The sequence below is a fragment of the Doryrhamphus excisus genome, chromosome 6 (genome assembly GCF_030265055.1).
Source record: "Doryrhamphus excisus isolate RoL2022-K1 chromosome 6, RoL_Dexc_1.0, whole genome shotgun sequence".
NCBI classification, from domain to species: domain Eukaryota; kingdom Metazoa; phylum Chordata; class Actinopteri; order Syngnathiformes; family Syngnathidae; genus Doryrhamphus; species Doryrhamphus excisus.
In genome coordinates this window covers 9,795,865-9,814,127 of record NC_080471.1, presented here as the reverse complement: position 1 = coordinate 9,814,127, position 18,263 = coordinate 9,795,865, and the positions used below count along the sequence as shown (strand labels likewise).

Sequence of the window (18,263 nt, the reverse complement as noted above, 5' to 3'; positions counted from 1 at the left end):
ATTGAAAAAAGCTGTGATTTTTACTTACGCATTTACTTATTTTATCGTTAATACCAATGTATCTTATTATTTTCATGTATAGTTTTATATATGTTTGTTCTTATATCTTATTTACTGTGTGTCAGTGGGCATAAAGTATAAAATGTATGTACTGTAAGACTTTATTGTTATTTCCAGTGTTTTAGTTTGATATTATTTACTGTATACAACATTAACCATTGTTACTTTATTTTGATTTGCTGGCCTAGCAGTGGGCGTGGTCAAGTACCGGAAGTGACATGGCGGCCTCCTTGTGTGGCTCTCTGTCGCCTGTCTCTGCTTCGTCTTAGCTGTTCTTTTCTCTCTTTTTTTTGCCTCTCAAATTTTCTGTGTCGTTCACCGGGTCGGCGTCCTGTGGAGCTCAGCATGGGCACCGTCCACGCCAGGGTAAGACAAAACAAACTTGTCCGTTTGCAGTTTGACCTCTCGGCGTGTTGAGCTGCTAAGGAGAGGCCCTGTCTGACAGTCCACCCTTCAACGAGACTAAACACACCCTGCAGTTGCTACCTTTTAATATTAGGCATTTCATAATTAACTATTGGCTCCGCTGTTCAGTTTAGATTTTTGCCTCTCAGTGCCAGAAGGCTCGCCGTTTGTTTAACTATATGTCTAACTATAATTTGATGTCTTACTGGTGTCCCCATCACTGTTATTGTGCCCATATTTTACAATGTCGCTTAAAGAAATAGCATGAACATGACTTTTTTTTGCCATAGATAGTAAAAAGTGAGTTACAACAATAAATTAGTAATATATTACATGTACAAGAGATGAGAATTATTACATATTTTTTCAACCAAAAATATATATAAGAACACCACCACCATCTAACACAGGGGTGCTCCCAACTCTCCAGCCTGCAATGTATTTTAAAAAGACCATTTCCCAAAGTTTTACCTCCTATCATAAACACAGAAAACCTCCATAATATGTTTTTACTGACTGTTTCTTATATGTTGTTCCAGATACACCTTATCCTAAACATTTCGAATATAGCATTTTATTTCAACTACATCTTTGTTTGCCTGCTTCATTCACACCAGTTAGACTTTCTTGTGCAGTCATAAATTGCATATAGTATAAGTATATAGTATAGCACGGCAGAGGAGTGGTTAGTGCGCAGGCCACACAGCTAGGAGACCCAAGTTCAATTCCACCCATGGCCATCTCTGTGTGGAGTTTGCATGTTCTCCCCGTGCATGCATGGGTTTTCTCCGGGTACTCCGGTTTCCTCCCACATTCCAAAAACATGCTAGGTTAATTGGCGACTCCAAATTGTCCATAGGTATGAATGTGAGTGTGAATAAGATAAGATAAGATATGCCTTTATTCGTCCCTCAGTGGGGAAATTTGCATTGCACAGCAGCAAGAGTACAGAATCAGTTAAGCAGTACAAAAATACACAACATAGAAAAATAAACAATATAAACAACCCAAGTATTAACAAAATCAGCAGTTTTTCCCAGAGTTATATACAATACAGTATGTTGATAATATGAAATGAGATGAGATATATGACCAGTCTATACACTGAGATCTTGCTAGTGAGTTAATATGAGGCATTATGGAAATGCTTCACATGGAACTTAGTATATTGCATTTCGAGCCCTTAATATTGCACATGGAGGTTGATCAGATATTGCACAGAATGGTTGTTTGTCTATATGTGCCCTGTGATTGGCTGGCGACCAGTCCAGGGTGTACCCCGCCTCTTGCCCGAAGACAGCTGGGATAGGCTCCAGCACGCCCGCGACACTTGTGAGGATAAGCGGTAGAAAATGAATGAACACTTGATTATCATTCAACCAATTGGTCCTTCATTACTTAGTGAAATGTTTTATTTTTTCTTGTGAATTTGTTATTTCTCTTGAACCAAGCTAGAATTTGTTCTTTCCAATTACTCAATTAAACAGAAATACATTTGAAAGACATTTCAATACATTTTGTAATATCATTTGACAGCTGTAGTTTATTATTGTGCTAATAGATTGCCGTGGTGTTTCTACTATTTGAACCCTGTTTGACCAAATAAGGTCACCAAAGTAACGTTAAGGCTCCTAAGTAATAAGAGAAAAATGTAACAAACTGTAACTGATTCTGCAGAGCCTGGACCCTTTGCCCATGCATGGGCCTGAGCTGGGTGTTCATCCCGACGACATAGAGCCTCCAGAGATGGAGCAGGAGCCCAAGCAGGAAATTCTGGAAAACAAGGATGTAAGATCCAAGTTGTGCCTCACGACACAACACACTGCACAACCATGAATACTCTTCTGTGTCTGAAGGTGGTGGTCCAGCGAGTGCACATAGATGGGCTCGGGAGGACCAAGGAGGACCTGCTGTCCTATGAGATCGCTGATGTGTTCCGTGCCAGGAATCTAATTGATGTATGTTCACGTGCTCAAGATTTGCATACCCTCCTGTGTAAATTCCTCACTAACTCAAAAGTGTCTCACTGTGTTGTTTCAGGTGATGAAAAGGTCGCACGACGCCAGGCAGAAGCTGCTGCGTCTGGGAATATTCAGGAAAGTGGAGGTTGTTATCGACACCTCCAGAGGTACATAACCACAATAGACAACACTCTAGAAGCTCTTGTCCCTTTCAGGTCTTCTTTAGTGTGTACCCGTCATGGATGTCTGTTTGATTCCTCTTTCCTTTTCTGACCCCATTTGCCTGAGCAATCAAGCTATGACTCTTTTGCTTGAGTCAGATTCTATCTTCTATCTGAGAGGGGAATCTGAAGTGTGATTAGCTTAATGACAAAAAAACAGGCCCATTGCCAATAATGTTCATGTGACATCGACTAGCACTCCTGATTCTAAAGGCCCTTGTCAGAATAATTATTATCATGGCAACGCAAAAAATTTAATTGAACAAATAAATCAAACATACTGCAAATGCATTGTAGCCAAGAGACATGCTACTACATGAAAATAATTGATGGGATAAAGTTAATGGAACTGTTGTGGCCTCCTTTACCTTTACCGCTGAGCGGGTTGACATGGGTGCTCCGTCTTGATGATGCGCTTGAACACAGACTTGGCGTGATGCAGGTTTATTGTGATGCTGAGTCCAGGGTGTACCCTGCCTCTGGCCCGAAGACAGCTGGGATAGGCTCCAGCACCCCCGCGACCCTTGTGAGGATAAGCGGTTGAAAATGAATGAATGAATGAATGAGTGATGATGCAAGGGACAACTCTATAGGAATGGCTGAAATAAATTGCATGTAATAGACAGGTTATAAATTACGCCTTTATCTTCCTATTTATGCTCTGAAGGAGAGGATGCTCTTCCCAATGGTCTGGACGTGACCTTTGAAGTGGTGGAGCTAAGGCGGATGACGGGCAGTTACAACACAATGGTTGGCAACAATGAAGGAAGCATGGTGAGTTTTCTTTTAGGACTACTACCCGCTTATGTCAACTTAAATCGGTTTCACTCTATTACATTAGGCTGCTCCGTAAGGCTGGATGATGTCTCGTTGATTTTTTAGGTCCTTGGCATGAAGTTGCCCAATGTGTTTGGCCGTGCTGAGAAGCTGACCTTTCAGTTTTCCTACGGCACCAAAGAGACTTCCTACGGTCTGTCCTTCTTCAAACCTCAGCCAGGGAACTTTGAACGCAAGTAAGGTTTGGAGCAGAGGAGATGAATGTTTTTTTTTCTGCTGCAAGTCATTACTATGTTTTTACTGTCCAGCATCTCCCTCAACGCATACAAAGTAACTGGTCAGTTTCCATGGAGTTCACTGAGAGAGACGGATCGGGGTGTGTCTGCCGAGCTGAATGTAAGTAATTGAACACCTTATTTTGAAGGCTGAACTGAATGCATTAAGTTGCATGTCTGTACTCTGTCCGTAGTTTCCAGTGTGGAAGACCAACCAGACACTGAAGTGGGAAGGAGTGTGGAGAGATTTGGGGTGTCTGGCTCGCACCGCCTCTTTTGCTGTCCGGGAAGAGAGTGGGCATTCCCTCAAATCATCACTTGCGGTATTTGGTTTAAATCATGAAACTATTAACCAGTTAGGGTATTCACCATGTTTTGACCACCTGGTCTACAAGCACCGTACGACATCTTTTAGGGCAGGGGTCTCAAACTCAATTTACTTGGGGGTCACTGGAGCTAGGGTCTGGGCGAGAGTGGGCCGCAGCAGGTTTTCCAAAAAAAAAACAAAAAAAACGCATTTATTAAAAACAGAAAAATGAATAAACTTTGCTTTGGTTTCGATTTTCTACAAGAAAAGCTCTGATAAAACATTCCACTGTTCTCAAATATCTTAATTTTAATTTTTCTGCACAAAATAAGATGAAAAATAAATAAACACATCAAGAATAAAGAAAATAAATCAATCAATCAGTAATAAATAAATATAATAATAATAAAACTGCAAATAATAAAAACTTAAGAAACCACATATAGTTGGTGGGTAGACAAATTATTTTTTTCAGATTAAAATTAACAAAGCATTATTAGAGCCCTGTAGACATGACAAAACACGACTATAGTCACATTTATACTCTTTTTATTTACAACATATTGTGCAACTGCAGGGTCTTGAGACACATGCTAACTCGCAAACAAGAGAGCTATCGACCTAAACGGTAGCAACGGTAGCCTTCAAGTTATTTCCTTTAAACTTAAATAGCCAAAAACTTACCACTTCCACACAGATAGGGAGGATAACTATTAACAGTTATTTAACCTTTAACATGAACATTAATCAAACGTAATCATTTTTTCTGGGTACATGATACCATACAGCATCCATATCAAACTTGCGCGGGCCGCACTAACATTAAACTTTCATATCAAGGCGGGGGCCTCAAACTAGTGTCCTGCGGGCCACGTGTTTGAGACCCCTGTTTTAGGGAGAAACATGTGATTTTCCTTCTTGCGAACCAGAACATGGTGAAGCTCCAAAATGTGATGCTTTGAAGCCATGTACCCCCTACTCCTCTTTATCTTAATTAACTTTAAATATTGAATTTCCATTGTAATTCTGGGGCAAAATGTGTATTTTAAAGAGTAATCTAGCCTGTTACTATTTCAAAACTAGTAATCTGATTTAAGTGATTTATCCTCAGTCACTCTGCATAACGGTAGTCAGGATGGCTGTATTCAGTTGGCCGTTTATTTTCAAAAACAACATAAGACACTTATTGTCCTGCCGGCAGACCTAGCTACCCATGTAAACACACAGCAGTACTTCCTTAGAACTCTTGTTCTACTCCCTTTTCCTTCAAACGCCCGCTCCAACCCAGAGGCCTTGCAGTATCCACACACGAAACAGCAGCTTGGACAACACTCCCAACACTACATTATTTTTCAGCAAATAGAAAGCCAACTTTCAACTTTAAAAACATTGATGTTGCACCTATAAAAATAGTTATGCTTTTAATATAACTACTTTAAAAAAAAGACCGGTTGTAGTTCTGTGGGTAAAGGACGTTGCAGGCAGCCGCTGTTAAGCAACTGAAAAAGTAACTAGTAATGTAACTTTATTTTCAAAATAAAGTAATCTGTAAAGTAAGTTACTTTTTAATTTCGTAATCAGTAGTCAGTGGTCGGATTACTTTTTCTTATAGTAACTGTGACATCACTGACATATAACTAACTGCTGCACCGTGTGGGAATTGTAACACCAATATAAATGGAGTCTTCAAGATTAATCACTTTTAATGCATAAAATAATCATCAAATATGCTTATTTGTTCATGGGATGCACACGGAGCAATGAGCAACTTAATGCTCTGTCTCCTTTCTGTTCCTTTCTTGCGCAATTCAGGCACACTCGTAATTGTGAGTGTTAGGTGCTAATTGTTTTTCATTGTTATTCATGTACCCCCATGACAATTGGCATACACCTGGGGGGATGCGAACCCCACTTTGGGAGCCTAAGCTATCATATATCTTTACTGGCAATCAGGTTAACGAAGGTGATGACTCTATGACCTCTTGTGGCCAGTAAAAAGCTGACGCCACTCGAATTGTCGCCCTCTTCCCAGCACGCCATGGTCATCGACACCAGAAACTCCTCAATTCTGCCCAGGAGAGGCGGCCTGCTGAAGCTGCATCAGGTTGCTACGACAAACAAAGACTCAGACAGTAATCCAGCGAGTACACGCAACCCAACTTGTGGTTTTGTGTTGTGTTCAGGAGCTAGCTGGGTACACTGGTGGGGATGCCAGCTTCCTGAAGGAGGACTTTGAGATCCAGCTGAACAAAACTCTCTTCTGGGACTCGGTGAGATCCTATCAATTTGAAGTGAATGCCCTCCATATTTGTGTTTTAAGCTTGTTGGCTCGTCTGCTTAGGTTCTGTCTGCCTCCTTGTGGGGCGGTCTGCTCCTGCCTATTGGTGACAAGCCCACAAGCATAGCGGACAGGTAACTCCTCATTTTAAGACAGCCATATCCAAAATGGCATCCAAATAATATCCCTGACTTTTTGTGAGTCGTGTGTCCGGTGGAACCTTGGTTAACATCATTCATTCATTCCAGAAGGTCTGACTTTAACTGAAAGGGACACTAACTGAATTAATTTGTCTCATAAGAAACAATGTAAATCCAATTCATCCATTCCAGAATTTTTTTTTTAACACAAAACACGTTTTTATAATTTTATAATTATAGTTTAACATGGAGAAAACAATTAGAATTGTGTGCAAATGGCTGGATAAATAAATTCACATTTCCAGCAGTTCTGCAAAAAAAAGTCATAATAAATTTAAAGGGGACATATTGTGCTTTTTCCACTTTTCTGACATATACAGTAAATGTTGTTACAATATTGTATTCTCAACAACAATGCAAAAGCGTCAGATAATGAGGTTTGCGGATTTAGAAGTTTTGGATAGCTTTGCTTGCTCGGTTTTACAGGGTTTTTTCTTACACTGAGTTCTACTGACCTCAATGCGATCGGGACTTCCTTACAGTATTTGGGCTGCAGATTGCCTGCACTTAGTCAACGCAGACCTACGTATCCGGAAAACCTTGGGAGCATGTGGGAATTTGATGAATCACAGGGGAGAGGGCATACCTAGAGGAGGGCCGGGGGTAGTGTAAATTAAAACCTGTTTGGGTTGGAAACAGGAAGTCCATGGTAACACAGCAGAAAGACGTGCAGAATCTGCAAGATCTAGAAAGCTTTTATGTGCGGGTTATTGTGTGTAGCTGCGTTATAGGAGTCAACAACTCAATACAAAGTGCTGAAAATGAGCATAATAGATCCCCTTTAAACACTTAATCAAAGAAAATAGAATAAGAAAACATGAATAAATAGTGTACAAAACAGGTTTTTATCACTACCCCTCTGTTGTGTTGAAAAGCCACAAGGCGTGTGGGAGAAATGAATATTTAAGGTTACTTTTACCTTCATTGAAGACATGATTCTTGACAATTGTCCCCAAAGACAAAAAGTGGCAGTGAGATCAACCACCTTCCTGTTTTGACATGAGTGGTTTCTTGAATTCAGTAGTGTTTCTCACCTCAATACTGTAACCCAAAACACAGCCAAACAAAGTGCCAGCATTTTCATAAAGAAGGTGAGAAACACTATTAAATATGAGAAATAACTCATGACAAAACAAGAACATGGTATCCTTGTGCTGCCTTGCTGCTACATTGAGTGTTTGGCAACAGTAGTCTTCAGTGAAGGTAAAAGTAACCTTTCCTCATTCGTTCACAGACATCCCTCTCAGTACCGGACATTTTTCAAGGGACATAAATAGGCTCCAGCACCCCCTCGCGACCCTCATGAGGATAAGCAGCAGAAAATGAATGAATGAATGAATGAATAAATTCCACCGTCACCCAACTAGCAGTCAAGGCTAAACCAACTCATATCGGTTGTGATTTTTTCTTTTCCAAATTTTTTCATTTTTAACCCAACATGTTATAATCCCTCCAGGTTCTACCTAGGCGGCCCCACCAGTATTCGTGGTTTCAGCATGTACAGCATGGGCCCACAAAGTGAAGGTGAGATGTCACCTTGCACTGAACGCTTTGATAGTTTTTATTTTGCTGTATTCGTAACATGTAGTGCGCTGGTTTTTCTGGTACGGCAGGTGATTACCTCGGAGGAGAAGCTTACTGGGCGGGAGGCCTTCACCTCTACACCCCTCTACCTTTCCGGCCTGGCAGAGGGGGCTTTGGTGACCTCTTCCGAACACACTTCTTTCTCAATGCCGGAAACCTTTGTAACCTCAACTATGGTGAGTAGCCGAGTGGAACCTCCAAAGTTTGATGTCCCGAAGGTTGGACATGTCGTCATTTGAACAAAATGTATTCAAAAGGTTGACTCAAGAACAAATTATTTTATTTCCATTATTTCTTATGGAAATAGTTTGTTTGGTCTTCCTCTACATGTGTATCACGATTAATGGCCTTATTGTTTTCTTTGGGAAGCAATAATAAGTAGCTTTATCTTTCTAATACCCAGGGGAGGGTCCGCAAGCACATTTGAAGAAACTGGCAGAGTGCATTCGCTGGTCATATGGACTTGGCATTGTGCTGCGTTTGGGGAACATTGCCAGACTGGAGCTGAATTACTGCATTCCCATGGGAGTCCAGAGTGGAGACAGGTAAAAGACATGCAAAAAGACGGCATGGGCTGGTTGTCGGTTTCAAGGTATACCACTGTATGAAAAAAGTCACGGTTTCAAAACTGTTAAAATACCAGTCATAACGTCTTATGGTATGAGAGAAAATGGAGGTTGAGTGCTGCCACTATGTGAAAATACTTTGTCTTTGTTATTCCTCACAGTTGGAACTAGGCTCCGATGCGTTGAAACCACAGGCATGAGCTGTGTTGCCAAAGTCAGCAAACGGAATAGCAGGCAGTGGCATTAGCTGACTCGGCATCTAGCAGTGCCAGTGTGGCGAGACATGTGCCCTCGTAGAATTTTGTATGCTGTAGCTTAAGTATTTAGTTTGTATTTCACATGGCTTTGCAGCTATTGAATTAATATATAAGCAAATAACACTAATTAAGTAAATTTTTGACATGAATATTGTAGTGGAAAGAAACACATATTGACACTACATGTTGCACCTTAGAGCACATAGTAAATGACAAAATACACTAATATAGCATTAGTAATTGAAAATGTGAAAGATTCCTTCACAGGGATGTACATTAAGAAGATGTACCCTAACCCCCATACCCATTCTTCTGGCATGGTTTGTCGTACCTATGCTAGATAACTTCCTGACTGTGAGGTCAACCACTTGGTGGGTACCTCCTGATGTCCCCTGTCCCGTGAAGGGGGAGCTTTTATCAAAGAGTGACCCCCTCCGAAACTGTCCCTAACCCCAGGTTACAGATAGCCTCCTGCAGCAGGATGTGCTCGGATACAAAAGTTGAAGTTCTACAAAAGGCCATAAAGTAATTCACACATTGTGTAACCTATGTTATACCTGTGAAATGTAACTTTTTCCATCACACTATTCATTCATTCATTTTCTACTGCTTTTTCCTCACGAGGGTCGTGGGGGCTGCTGGAGCCTATCCCAGCTGTCTTTGGGCGAGAGGCAGGGCACATATAGACAAACAACCATTCACACTCACATTCATACCTATGGACAATTTGGAGTCACCAATTAACCTAGCATGTTTTTGGAATGTGGGAATTTTAGGAAACCGGAGTACCCGGAGAAAACCCACGCATGCACGGGGAGAACATGCAAACTCCACACAGAGATGGCCAGGGGTGCCCTGCGCGGTAACCACTCGTCCGCCGTGCAGCCCTATTAATAACTTGCTACCCAAAAATGTTAATACTAATAGCTAATGTGTTATTAGCTAATACTAATAATAAAACAAAGCTGACATGCAGGCTCTTTCTTCTGCTGAGCAGAATGAAAAATGACAAAAAATAAAACATTCAAGCTATTCCGATGTCCACCTGGCATGTTTTTGGAATGTGGGAGGAAACCGGAGTACCCGGAGAAAACCCACGCATGCACATGCAAACTCCACACAGAGATGGCCAAGGGTGGAATTGAACCCTGGTGTCCTAGCTGTGAGGTCTGCTCGCTAACCACTAGACCGCCGTGCCGCCCTCCATCACACTAATTTATAAATAATTCAGTTACTTTTTAAAATGTATTTTCTATTCAAATTTCACTGTGTTCTACTGCATAATGTAATCTGTTCAACGGAAACAAAATTATCTTCTTTTCAATAAAATATTTCAAATGAAGACATTTTACAGCTGTAATTATATTACAGTGAAACCATGGTAACCATCAGAATCTCATACCAGCCCATGCCTGAAGTCCCCTACTGGTAGACAGATGTGTTTTTATGTAATTGTTCATTTGGTTTGTTCTGAACACCTTTCAGGATATGCGATGGGGTCCAGTTTGGAGCAGGAATCCGGTTCCTCTGAAGCCACAGTAGCCCCACAGCACCACATGTAGTAGTTGTTGAAAGGGACGATTGCTTGTAGTGGATGTTTGTTGCAACTTATCACATCAATAAACGTGTTTGCACTGAAGTGCTGTGGTGTGGATTTCCCCCCCCCAAAACCCGCTTTGCTGAGCTCGATGCCTAAGAGCTGCAAAGTGACCACAAGGTGGAGACAAATGAATACCCATGGAAATGATTAAGTGTTCAAGGACTCCTGGCAAATCAGCAAAGTTGTGACCTAAAGAAAATAAGACTTTTTGTGCTGAAGCCGTATGTACTAGTTTGGCAAATATTTCTAACTTCCTCAAGTAATGCTTTCTTTCACTAATGACGAATTACATTAATAGAGCTGCGTTTGCAAATATGTGTATTGGAAAAACTGTGATTGTTTCGCATTTTTAATTACAAAATATTTCGTGCAGTTGAGCTAAATGGAATGAGAAAATGCTTTATGTTGTGTGTAGTTGGTACACTGCACTGCACTTTCGCGCATTTTTTGAGTCACGTGTGATGCAATCCAGCCGGCGGTTGGCTAAAACATACGCATGCCTTCTCTTCACTTCCGTAGCAATTTAGCTCTCGAAGCGGGGAACATTGCAAGGACTGCAGTCAGAGGAAGGCAGCGCATTATTCTCATGTTCCTCGAAATTGAACATTTTCCCATTTTCACAGTGCTAAGTTCTTGATGATGTGGTGTTAGTTGGTGCTGCGACCCCGCTTACACACCGAATCTATTGAGTATACCGGGGATTTGTTTCGCGTTTGAATTGGTTTTATCTGAGCGGAAAGCACCCGACCCACGCCGATGGCGGTCACTATAGAGGATCTCTATCGAAACTACGGCATCCTTGCCGATGCCAAGGACGATGTCAGTCAGGTAATGTATAGACTAGCCTGGAATTTCCCAACTATTCTAATCGTTGTATTTAACGCTCAGCTGTCGCGCAACATTTTCATTTTATGACTACTGTTGTCGGCGACTAAGTTACATAAGGTTGTTGTGTATGTGCGCTAAGCTAGCAGTTAGCTTAGCGAGGGCTAATGTTAACATCACAGCCCAGTCCAAGCTACTACCAGGCGGGATTTGCCCCGTTCAAAAGACTGTAATAATAGCAATCAAATGTGGTAATCACTTTATGATTAAACTATGTACTCATCGATAACTATGAAAATGCCAAACATACTCGTTAATATTACCACGTTAATATCGGCAATTCTTATGCTCTGCATTTCACCATTTAGTTGTTTGGAAATTCGATTTCACAAAAAATATGCTGTCGAAGTTACAACAATTTTGCTTCTTGACGTGCAGAGCCTTAACTTGTATTATTTCTGCAGCATAAAGATGCCTACCAAGTCATCCTGGATGGTGTGAAAGGTGGTCCCAAGGAGAAGCGCTTGGCAGCTCAATTCATCCCCAAATTCTTCAGCAGTTTCCCAGAGTTGGCGGATGCAGCCATCAACGCCCAGCTGGATCTTTGCGAAGATGATGACGTTTCTGTAAGTGTAGCAAATAATCACTTATTTGTGAAATGCATTATCTGTACACAAAGAATGGTAAAAGTCAGTTGGGAGTGAAGAGTATCTGGGGGGGCGCAGCATCTACAGCAATGCGGTTGCTGTTCCGGACCATCGTGCTGAAGAGAAAGCTGAGCCAGACGGCAAAGCTCTCGATTTACAGGTTGATCTAGGATCCTACCCTCACCTATGGTTCACAAGCTTTGCATGGTCACCGAAAGGGCAAGCATGCCTCCTTGGTGAGATATTACGGGCATGCCAAAGCAAGAGGAGGCCGTGGGGTAGACAAGCGAGACCCAGATAAGCGGGAGAAAATGTATGGATGGAATGCAAAAAGGTCAACTCTGGTTTATTGTCTTTGGTCCAGATTCGGCGGCAGGCCATTAAGGAGTTGCCACGCTTTGCAACCGGTGACAACATCCTAAAGGTTGCAGATATTCTCACACAGCTCCTCCAGACAGGTACTGCATGTTCATAATCACGCTCACACCCGTTTTTATAAATGAAATGTATTTAAAAGTGTAACCTCTGCATTGGTCTCCCAGATGACACGGCTGAATTCAACCAAGTGAATGTATCACTGATTTCTATCTTTAAGATTGATGCAAAAGGTGCGTATATGTTTATGTTCATGTTTTCCATCCAATGTATTGTCTGTAGCTTTGCGGTAATACCACAAACGAAATAGTGGTACTCGGTCAACTTGTAACAATGCCTTCTGTACCGCAGGGACCCTCGGGGGCCTCTTCTCACAGATCCTGCAGGGTGAAGACATAGTGCGCGAGAGGGCCATCAAGTTTCTGTCCACCAAACTGAAGACATTACCAGAGGACGTCATGACAAAAGAGGTGGAAGAGTACGTCTTTGCTGAAACAAAGAAGGTCGGTGGTGGTGTGTTTCTAACAGTGCTTTTCATCTCAACATTAATATAACGGCTATCCAGACTTCCCACATTCATTAATATGTATTGACTGTGGAACTAGTGGAAGCTTTGGGAACGAAAAGGCCAGCCCTGATTGTTCACTTATTAGAATTGCTGAACTCTGAACCCCAAGATGAGTTGAATCATTGGGTGTTTTTCGGCCTTGCAACACTAGACACCCTCATCAAAGGGCAGTCGACTACAGGTTGATCAAACCAAATCATATGAAAATTGTGGTTTGACTCTAGTTGGAAGTGTGAGTGGATTTTGTGTACTGAGGGTTTTTTTGACGTGTACGTCTTCCTTAGGTTCTTGAGGATGTGACTGGAGAAGAGTTTGTGCTGCTGATGCGTTTGGTATCGGGCCTTCGTGTGCTGCAGACGGTGAGCGGGCGTCAGCAGCTAGTGGAGCTTGTGGTGGAGCAGGCCTTCCTGGAGCAGGCGCTCAACCCAACTGACCCCGACACGGTGGACCGCCTGCTGCAGTGCACGCGCCAGGCACTGCCCCTCTTCTCTGTGAGTACAACACACTAGCGTTAGTCATTGTCAAGCCACTGAACCACTGCTTTTTGTCTTAATGATGTCAAAGATTTGTATACTTGTAGAAGGTATTTTGTCAATTTATTTTTGAAATGGTGTCTGTTTTATTGCATGATGATATTGAATCTGAAATTATCAATTTCTCCATCAGGGAGAGTAGCTTTTAGTTGTCTATTGGAACACTTCAGGTCTGGTAGGATATGTTGTGGTCAGTATTAGCTGTAATAAATGTGATTATTATTTTTCCTTCAGAAAAATGTCCATTCCACACGTTTTGTTACCTACTTTTGTGAGTACGTCCTGCCCAACCTCAGCATGCTGACGAGTCCTGTGGCCGAGCTGGACATCCAACTCGAGGTCAGGTTTGACTTTCACTTGGCATTTTAGCATTAGCGGTGACCGTCAATATATACTGTATAATGAGAAAATGACTTAAAAGTAGAGGATCTTCTGATATTCCACACCAGAGATTTGGTGTCCTGTTTGCACATCAATTCCTACTAGCTTGTTTTAGCATCACAGTGACGTGAAATCTCACAACATTGGCATTAAACAAAGAAGCTGCCCATCAGCCGTCTCATCATGATGTTGTTAGCTGCTCATTAGTGTCCACCTTGTTCCAGCACGCTACTCTTAACATTGTTAGTGTTGTATGCTTTTGCAGGTCCTCAAGCTGATGGCAGAGATGAGTCCTTTCTGTGGCGACATGGAGAAGCTGGAGGCCAACCTCAATATGCTTTTCACTAAGCTTCTGGTGAGCAAAAACACTTGGTCTTGCGCGATGCCAGTAATTAAACATTAAACAGCTACCGATGGACATAAGGCCTGTTTTTTCATGTTTTTTAGGAGTACATGCCTCTGCCGCCAGAAGAGGTGGAGAATGGTGAAAACTCTGCAAGCGAGGAGCCAAAGCTGCAGTTCAGCTATGTTGAATGTCTCCTGTTTAGTTTCCACCAGCTGGGCAAGAAGTTGCCGGACTTCCTCATTGACAAAGTGGACGCCGAGCGTCTCAAAGACTTCAAGATCAGGTAAGGCACTCATGCTCAGTTGGCAATGCACATTGGTTGCACACTGTGTGCTTGAGTGTGTGGTTGGCTTGTCCCTATGTTTACCTTACGTGCACAAATTAGTGTCAAATACATGTGCTAAAAGGAAAATTGCGCATTTTTTGGAATTTTGCCCATCATCCACAATCCATGTGAGACGTGAACACATATGTCTTTCTCTTTTCTGTGCGTTTTAAAGATAAGAAAACAGATAAAAGCTCAGTAGTGAATGTAATGGAATACAACAATGCCGTCTTTTAAAACACGCCCAACAAGGTTTTATATACAGTACATGCTGTGACCATGTAGTAACAGGTACTTTCATGAAGTATTTTGTGTATTTTGGCCTTTACTTACATTATTATTATTTATTTAAATTATGTGGGCAATTTACTGTTCACGCTGCACTTTACATTATGTTGTTCATATTTGGTGTCTATTCTATCTATTTATTCTCCACATTATTATTATTATTATTTATTATTACTTATCTTCTTTTGTGTCTGTTATTATATGGGAGCCAGGCAACGACATTTCGTTGGCAATTTCACTACTGTGTTTTTGTGCAATGACAATAAAGGGAGTCTATCTATTGTAAGCATTACGGCAGCTTCCTTTCTAGGTGCATTGATTTCACATAGCAACGTTGTAGAAATGAACGCCAACACTTGCCGTGATATTTTCCAAACTCAGAAATAACACAGCAGTAATAATGTAGTACAATTATTGTCACAATGTTTTTAATAACAATGTAGCGATAACAGGGTTAATATTAATATACATGCCACATATGTAACCATTGTTGCCGCTTTTTGGAGACTTTTTCAGACTACTTCATAGGAGGAATAAGTGCCTCATATGTACGCGTGGTCATGAGCTGGCTCCTCTTTATCTGTTTTTATATCTTTAAAACACAGGGAGAAGAGAACACATGTTAATGTCTCACATAAGATTTGTGGATGATGGGCAATGATAAATGTAAACAATCCGAGTTGATGACTGCATGCTGTGGCGGATATATAAGATGAATCTAACTCTGTTATCGTGAGAAGGAAGATTCGTGGATGGAAGTATTTTACACTGCAGACTGCAAATTCATGGGAAAGAATCATAGCTTAGATGTTAATTGGGTTCACGCACGATATGATTGGCTGAGTCTGAGTGTGCCTTTTAAACCTGACGTTGTTTTTATCTTCCATTAGGTTACAGTATTTCGCCAGAGGCCTGCAGGTTTACATCAGACAGCTGCGAGTGGCTCTGCAGGGCAAGACGGGAGACGCACTCAAGACGGACGAGGTGGACACACGACTCTTTCTATAAATGTCAAAACATGAGCTAAGATGTGTAGCATACTCGGTGCTGACAAGGATTTTATTTTCAACAGAACAAGATCAAGGTGGTGGCCCTGAAGATCACAAACAACATCAACGTCCTCATCAAGGTTGGTCACAGTCATCTCAAGCTCAGAGCTAAACCCTCCTTACCGTCTAATTTACTAACTGTGGCCACCAGTTCAGCCCATAAACTATTTTAGTTTAAATTGCTGCTTAATTACATCCATCTAGTGAGACCAGTACTATAGTCAATAATCCAACAGTTGGACCACACTGGACGGTGCCGTCTATAATGCTTGCTGTGAATTCTATCGCAGGATCTATTTCACAACCCTCCATCGTTCAAGAGCGCCATCACTCTATCCTGGAAGCCCGTCCAGAAGAGCGAGGCGGCAGCGTAAGTTAGAGACACGACTGATTATCTAGTGGCCCCACTGAAGCACCTGATCCTCATTCATACTTCTCTGCAGCCCCAAGCGTCCAGCAAGCGACGACGCGAGTTCGGGGGCAAACGTGAAGAAACACATCGCTCCGCAGCCTCGACGGGACGCTCGGCAAATCTACAACCCCCCAAGCGGCAAATACAGTGCCTCCCTCGGAAACTTTAACTACGGTCAGCATTTAATCGCAGTTGTATACATGTACACACACACATTTTAAGTTTACATTCAGGCTTTACTCTAAATAAACAAATAATCTACAGCAAACATGACATTTTCATAACTGTGCATACACCACTTCTTCAATCTTGGCTAGAATTTGACAAACACTTTTTACATGCTTCCTACTACAGAAGGTCACAGTTAACTAATGTGTATCACTAATTTTGTATTACCGTATTTGATGTCCTTCATTTGTTCTGTGTACAGTATGAGTGACTACATTTACCGCAATTCCCAGTAAGCCGCACCCAGTGAATTTAAAGAGACGCGCATATAGGCCGTCCCTGTCTGTTAGCCGCACGTGTCCATGCCGGATATTTAGTACACAGAAGGTTCTTTTAAAACTTTGGATTAAATCAACGGTTTTTCCAAACTGTGTGTGTAACACACTACCACAAGTCATTCCTCATCGTCTTCATCCTCCTCCTGGGAACTAAAACCACTAAAGTTGTCGTCTTCAACGTCAGAATTGACCAGCTTCATACATCAATCACTCTGACTTTCATCCCATTGGCAAATTAGACCTTTAGCTTGAGCTGCCCTCATCAGTCCAGCCTTTTGAGACCCACTGGTGATAGTGGATTTTTTGACACACTGTAAACTTTGCATTCCTACCTCCTGTCCGGTGTTCCCAGCGTCACTCGTTGGCTCTTATGATGAAACGTGATGTGCTTTTTTCCATCAGAGTGCAACATCTGCCATGGTCCAAACAGAGGCTTTAGTAATTTTGGGGAAAAAATGTGCAACCCCCCCCATGCTAACAATGCTAACTTTACTGTGACTGCAGAGCAGCGTGGTGGATTCAGAGGAGGACGGGGGCGGGGCTTCGGCACCAGAGGCAACAGAAGCCGAGGGCGGATCTACTGAGGCGGGCGTTCGGGCCAGGGATGCTTATCGCTCACCATAACGGACCACTTTGCCACCACTTCTCTCTCTCTTTTTTTTTTTTTTAAGAGTTAGTTTTTATATTATTCACACTCACATCCTCCTTTTTTTTTCTTGAACAAAGCGTCCTCTCACTCTATGATGAACTTCCCAAACTCCTCTAAGCCAAGGCCGTAGCTCCAGTCCCCCCTGTTTTTATCACTGATGTGTGTCTCTGTGGAGCAAAAGACTTGCTGACTTGTGACAAAGTTTTTGCTCTCTTGGTTGTTTTGAGAAAAGAAAAAAAAAACATTATTTTGGTTTGCAATGTTTGTTTGAAGGCATTTCTTTTGACCTTCTTTTAATTTAATCCTGCTTTTGTTTTTTTTCTATTAGTGCTTTAGGTGAATTGGCAGACGATGATGACTTTGTATGAACCGTTGGATTTTTTTATCATAAACTTGTATGGAAGTATGAACAGTTGTCATGGTCCTGGAGCTTCTCACTCAAGCGCGCGCACACACACACACACACACACTAGCTAAAATAGTCAATACTGCTTTCATTTTACCACAGTCTTCTGCATATATACAACAAACACGGCTACTTTCAAGTACAGGCACTGGCGCTCAATTATTGAATGGGCTAAAAATAGAGGGGTCCATGATTAGAACAGTGTGTGTACTTTGTCTTCACACTAATAATGTTTCATTCTGCAACTACTATACAAATTAATTAAAACTTGACTTAAGCCTGTTCAGATACATTTTATATTTATCTGCTATTTGGTTGATTTTAGTCGCTAGATGTATGTTTCCAAAAGATTCAAGCATAGAAGTAGGTTTAAAAACAAATGTCTGCATTCATATACCCGCTTTTGTTGTACTGTTTTTCCTTTACAGTAGTTCTATCAGTAGTAAAATAGTCACTTATACA

The 18,263-nt window shown here is 41.6% G+C and overlaps 2 protein-coding genes across 2 annotated transcripts; both read left to right on the top strand.

The window, feature by feature from the left end:
- The first annotated feature begins 263 nt into the window (after positions 1-263).
- Positions 264-10,530, top strand: samm50 (SAMM50 sorting and assembly machinery component). The gene is made up of 15 exons (XM_058075308.1): positions 264-426; positions 2,143-2,253; positions 2,322-2,423; positions 2,506-2,593; positions 3,315-3,421; positions 3,530-3,660; positions 3,733-3,820; positions 3,894-4,022; positions 6,039-6,110; positions 6,190-6,276; positions 6,348-6,418; positions 7,941-8,008; positions 8,098-8,244; positions 8,472-8,613; positions 10,377-10,530. The coding sequence occupies exons 1-15, from the start codon at positions 406-408 to the stop codon at positions 10,420-10,422; spliced, it is 1,410 nt and encodes a 469-aa protein (XP_057931291.1). The 5' UTR covers positions 264-405; the 3' UTR covers positions 10,423-10,530.
- A 467-nt stretch (positions 10,531-10,997) lies between these two features.
- On the top strand, positions 10,998-17,810 carry api5 (apoptosis inhibitor 5). Its single transcript, XM_058075393.1, has 14 exons — positions 10,998-11,319; positions 11,781-11,942; positions 12,328-12,421; positions 12,506-12,571; positions 12,690-12,841; positions 13,191-13,397; positions 13,674-13,778; positions 14,086-14,175; positions 14,268-14,449; positions 15,670-15,763; positions 15,852-15,908; positions 16,119-16,198; positions 16,272-16,414; positions 17,251-17,810. The coding sequence occupies exons 1-14, from the start codon at positions 11,248-11,250 to the stop codon at positions 17,328-17,330; spliced, it is 1,584 nt and encodes a 527-aa protein (XP_057931376.1). The 5' UTR covers positions 10,998-11,247; the 3' UTR covers positions 17,331-17,810.
- The last annotated feature ends 453 nt before the right edge of the window (positions 17,811-18,263 follow it).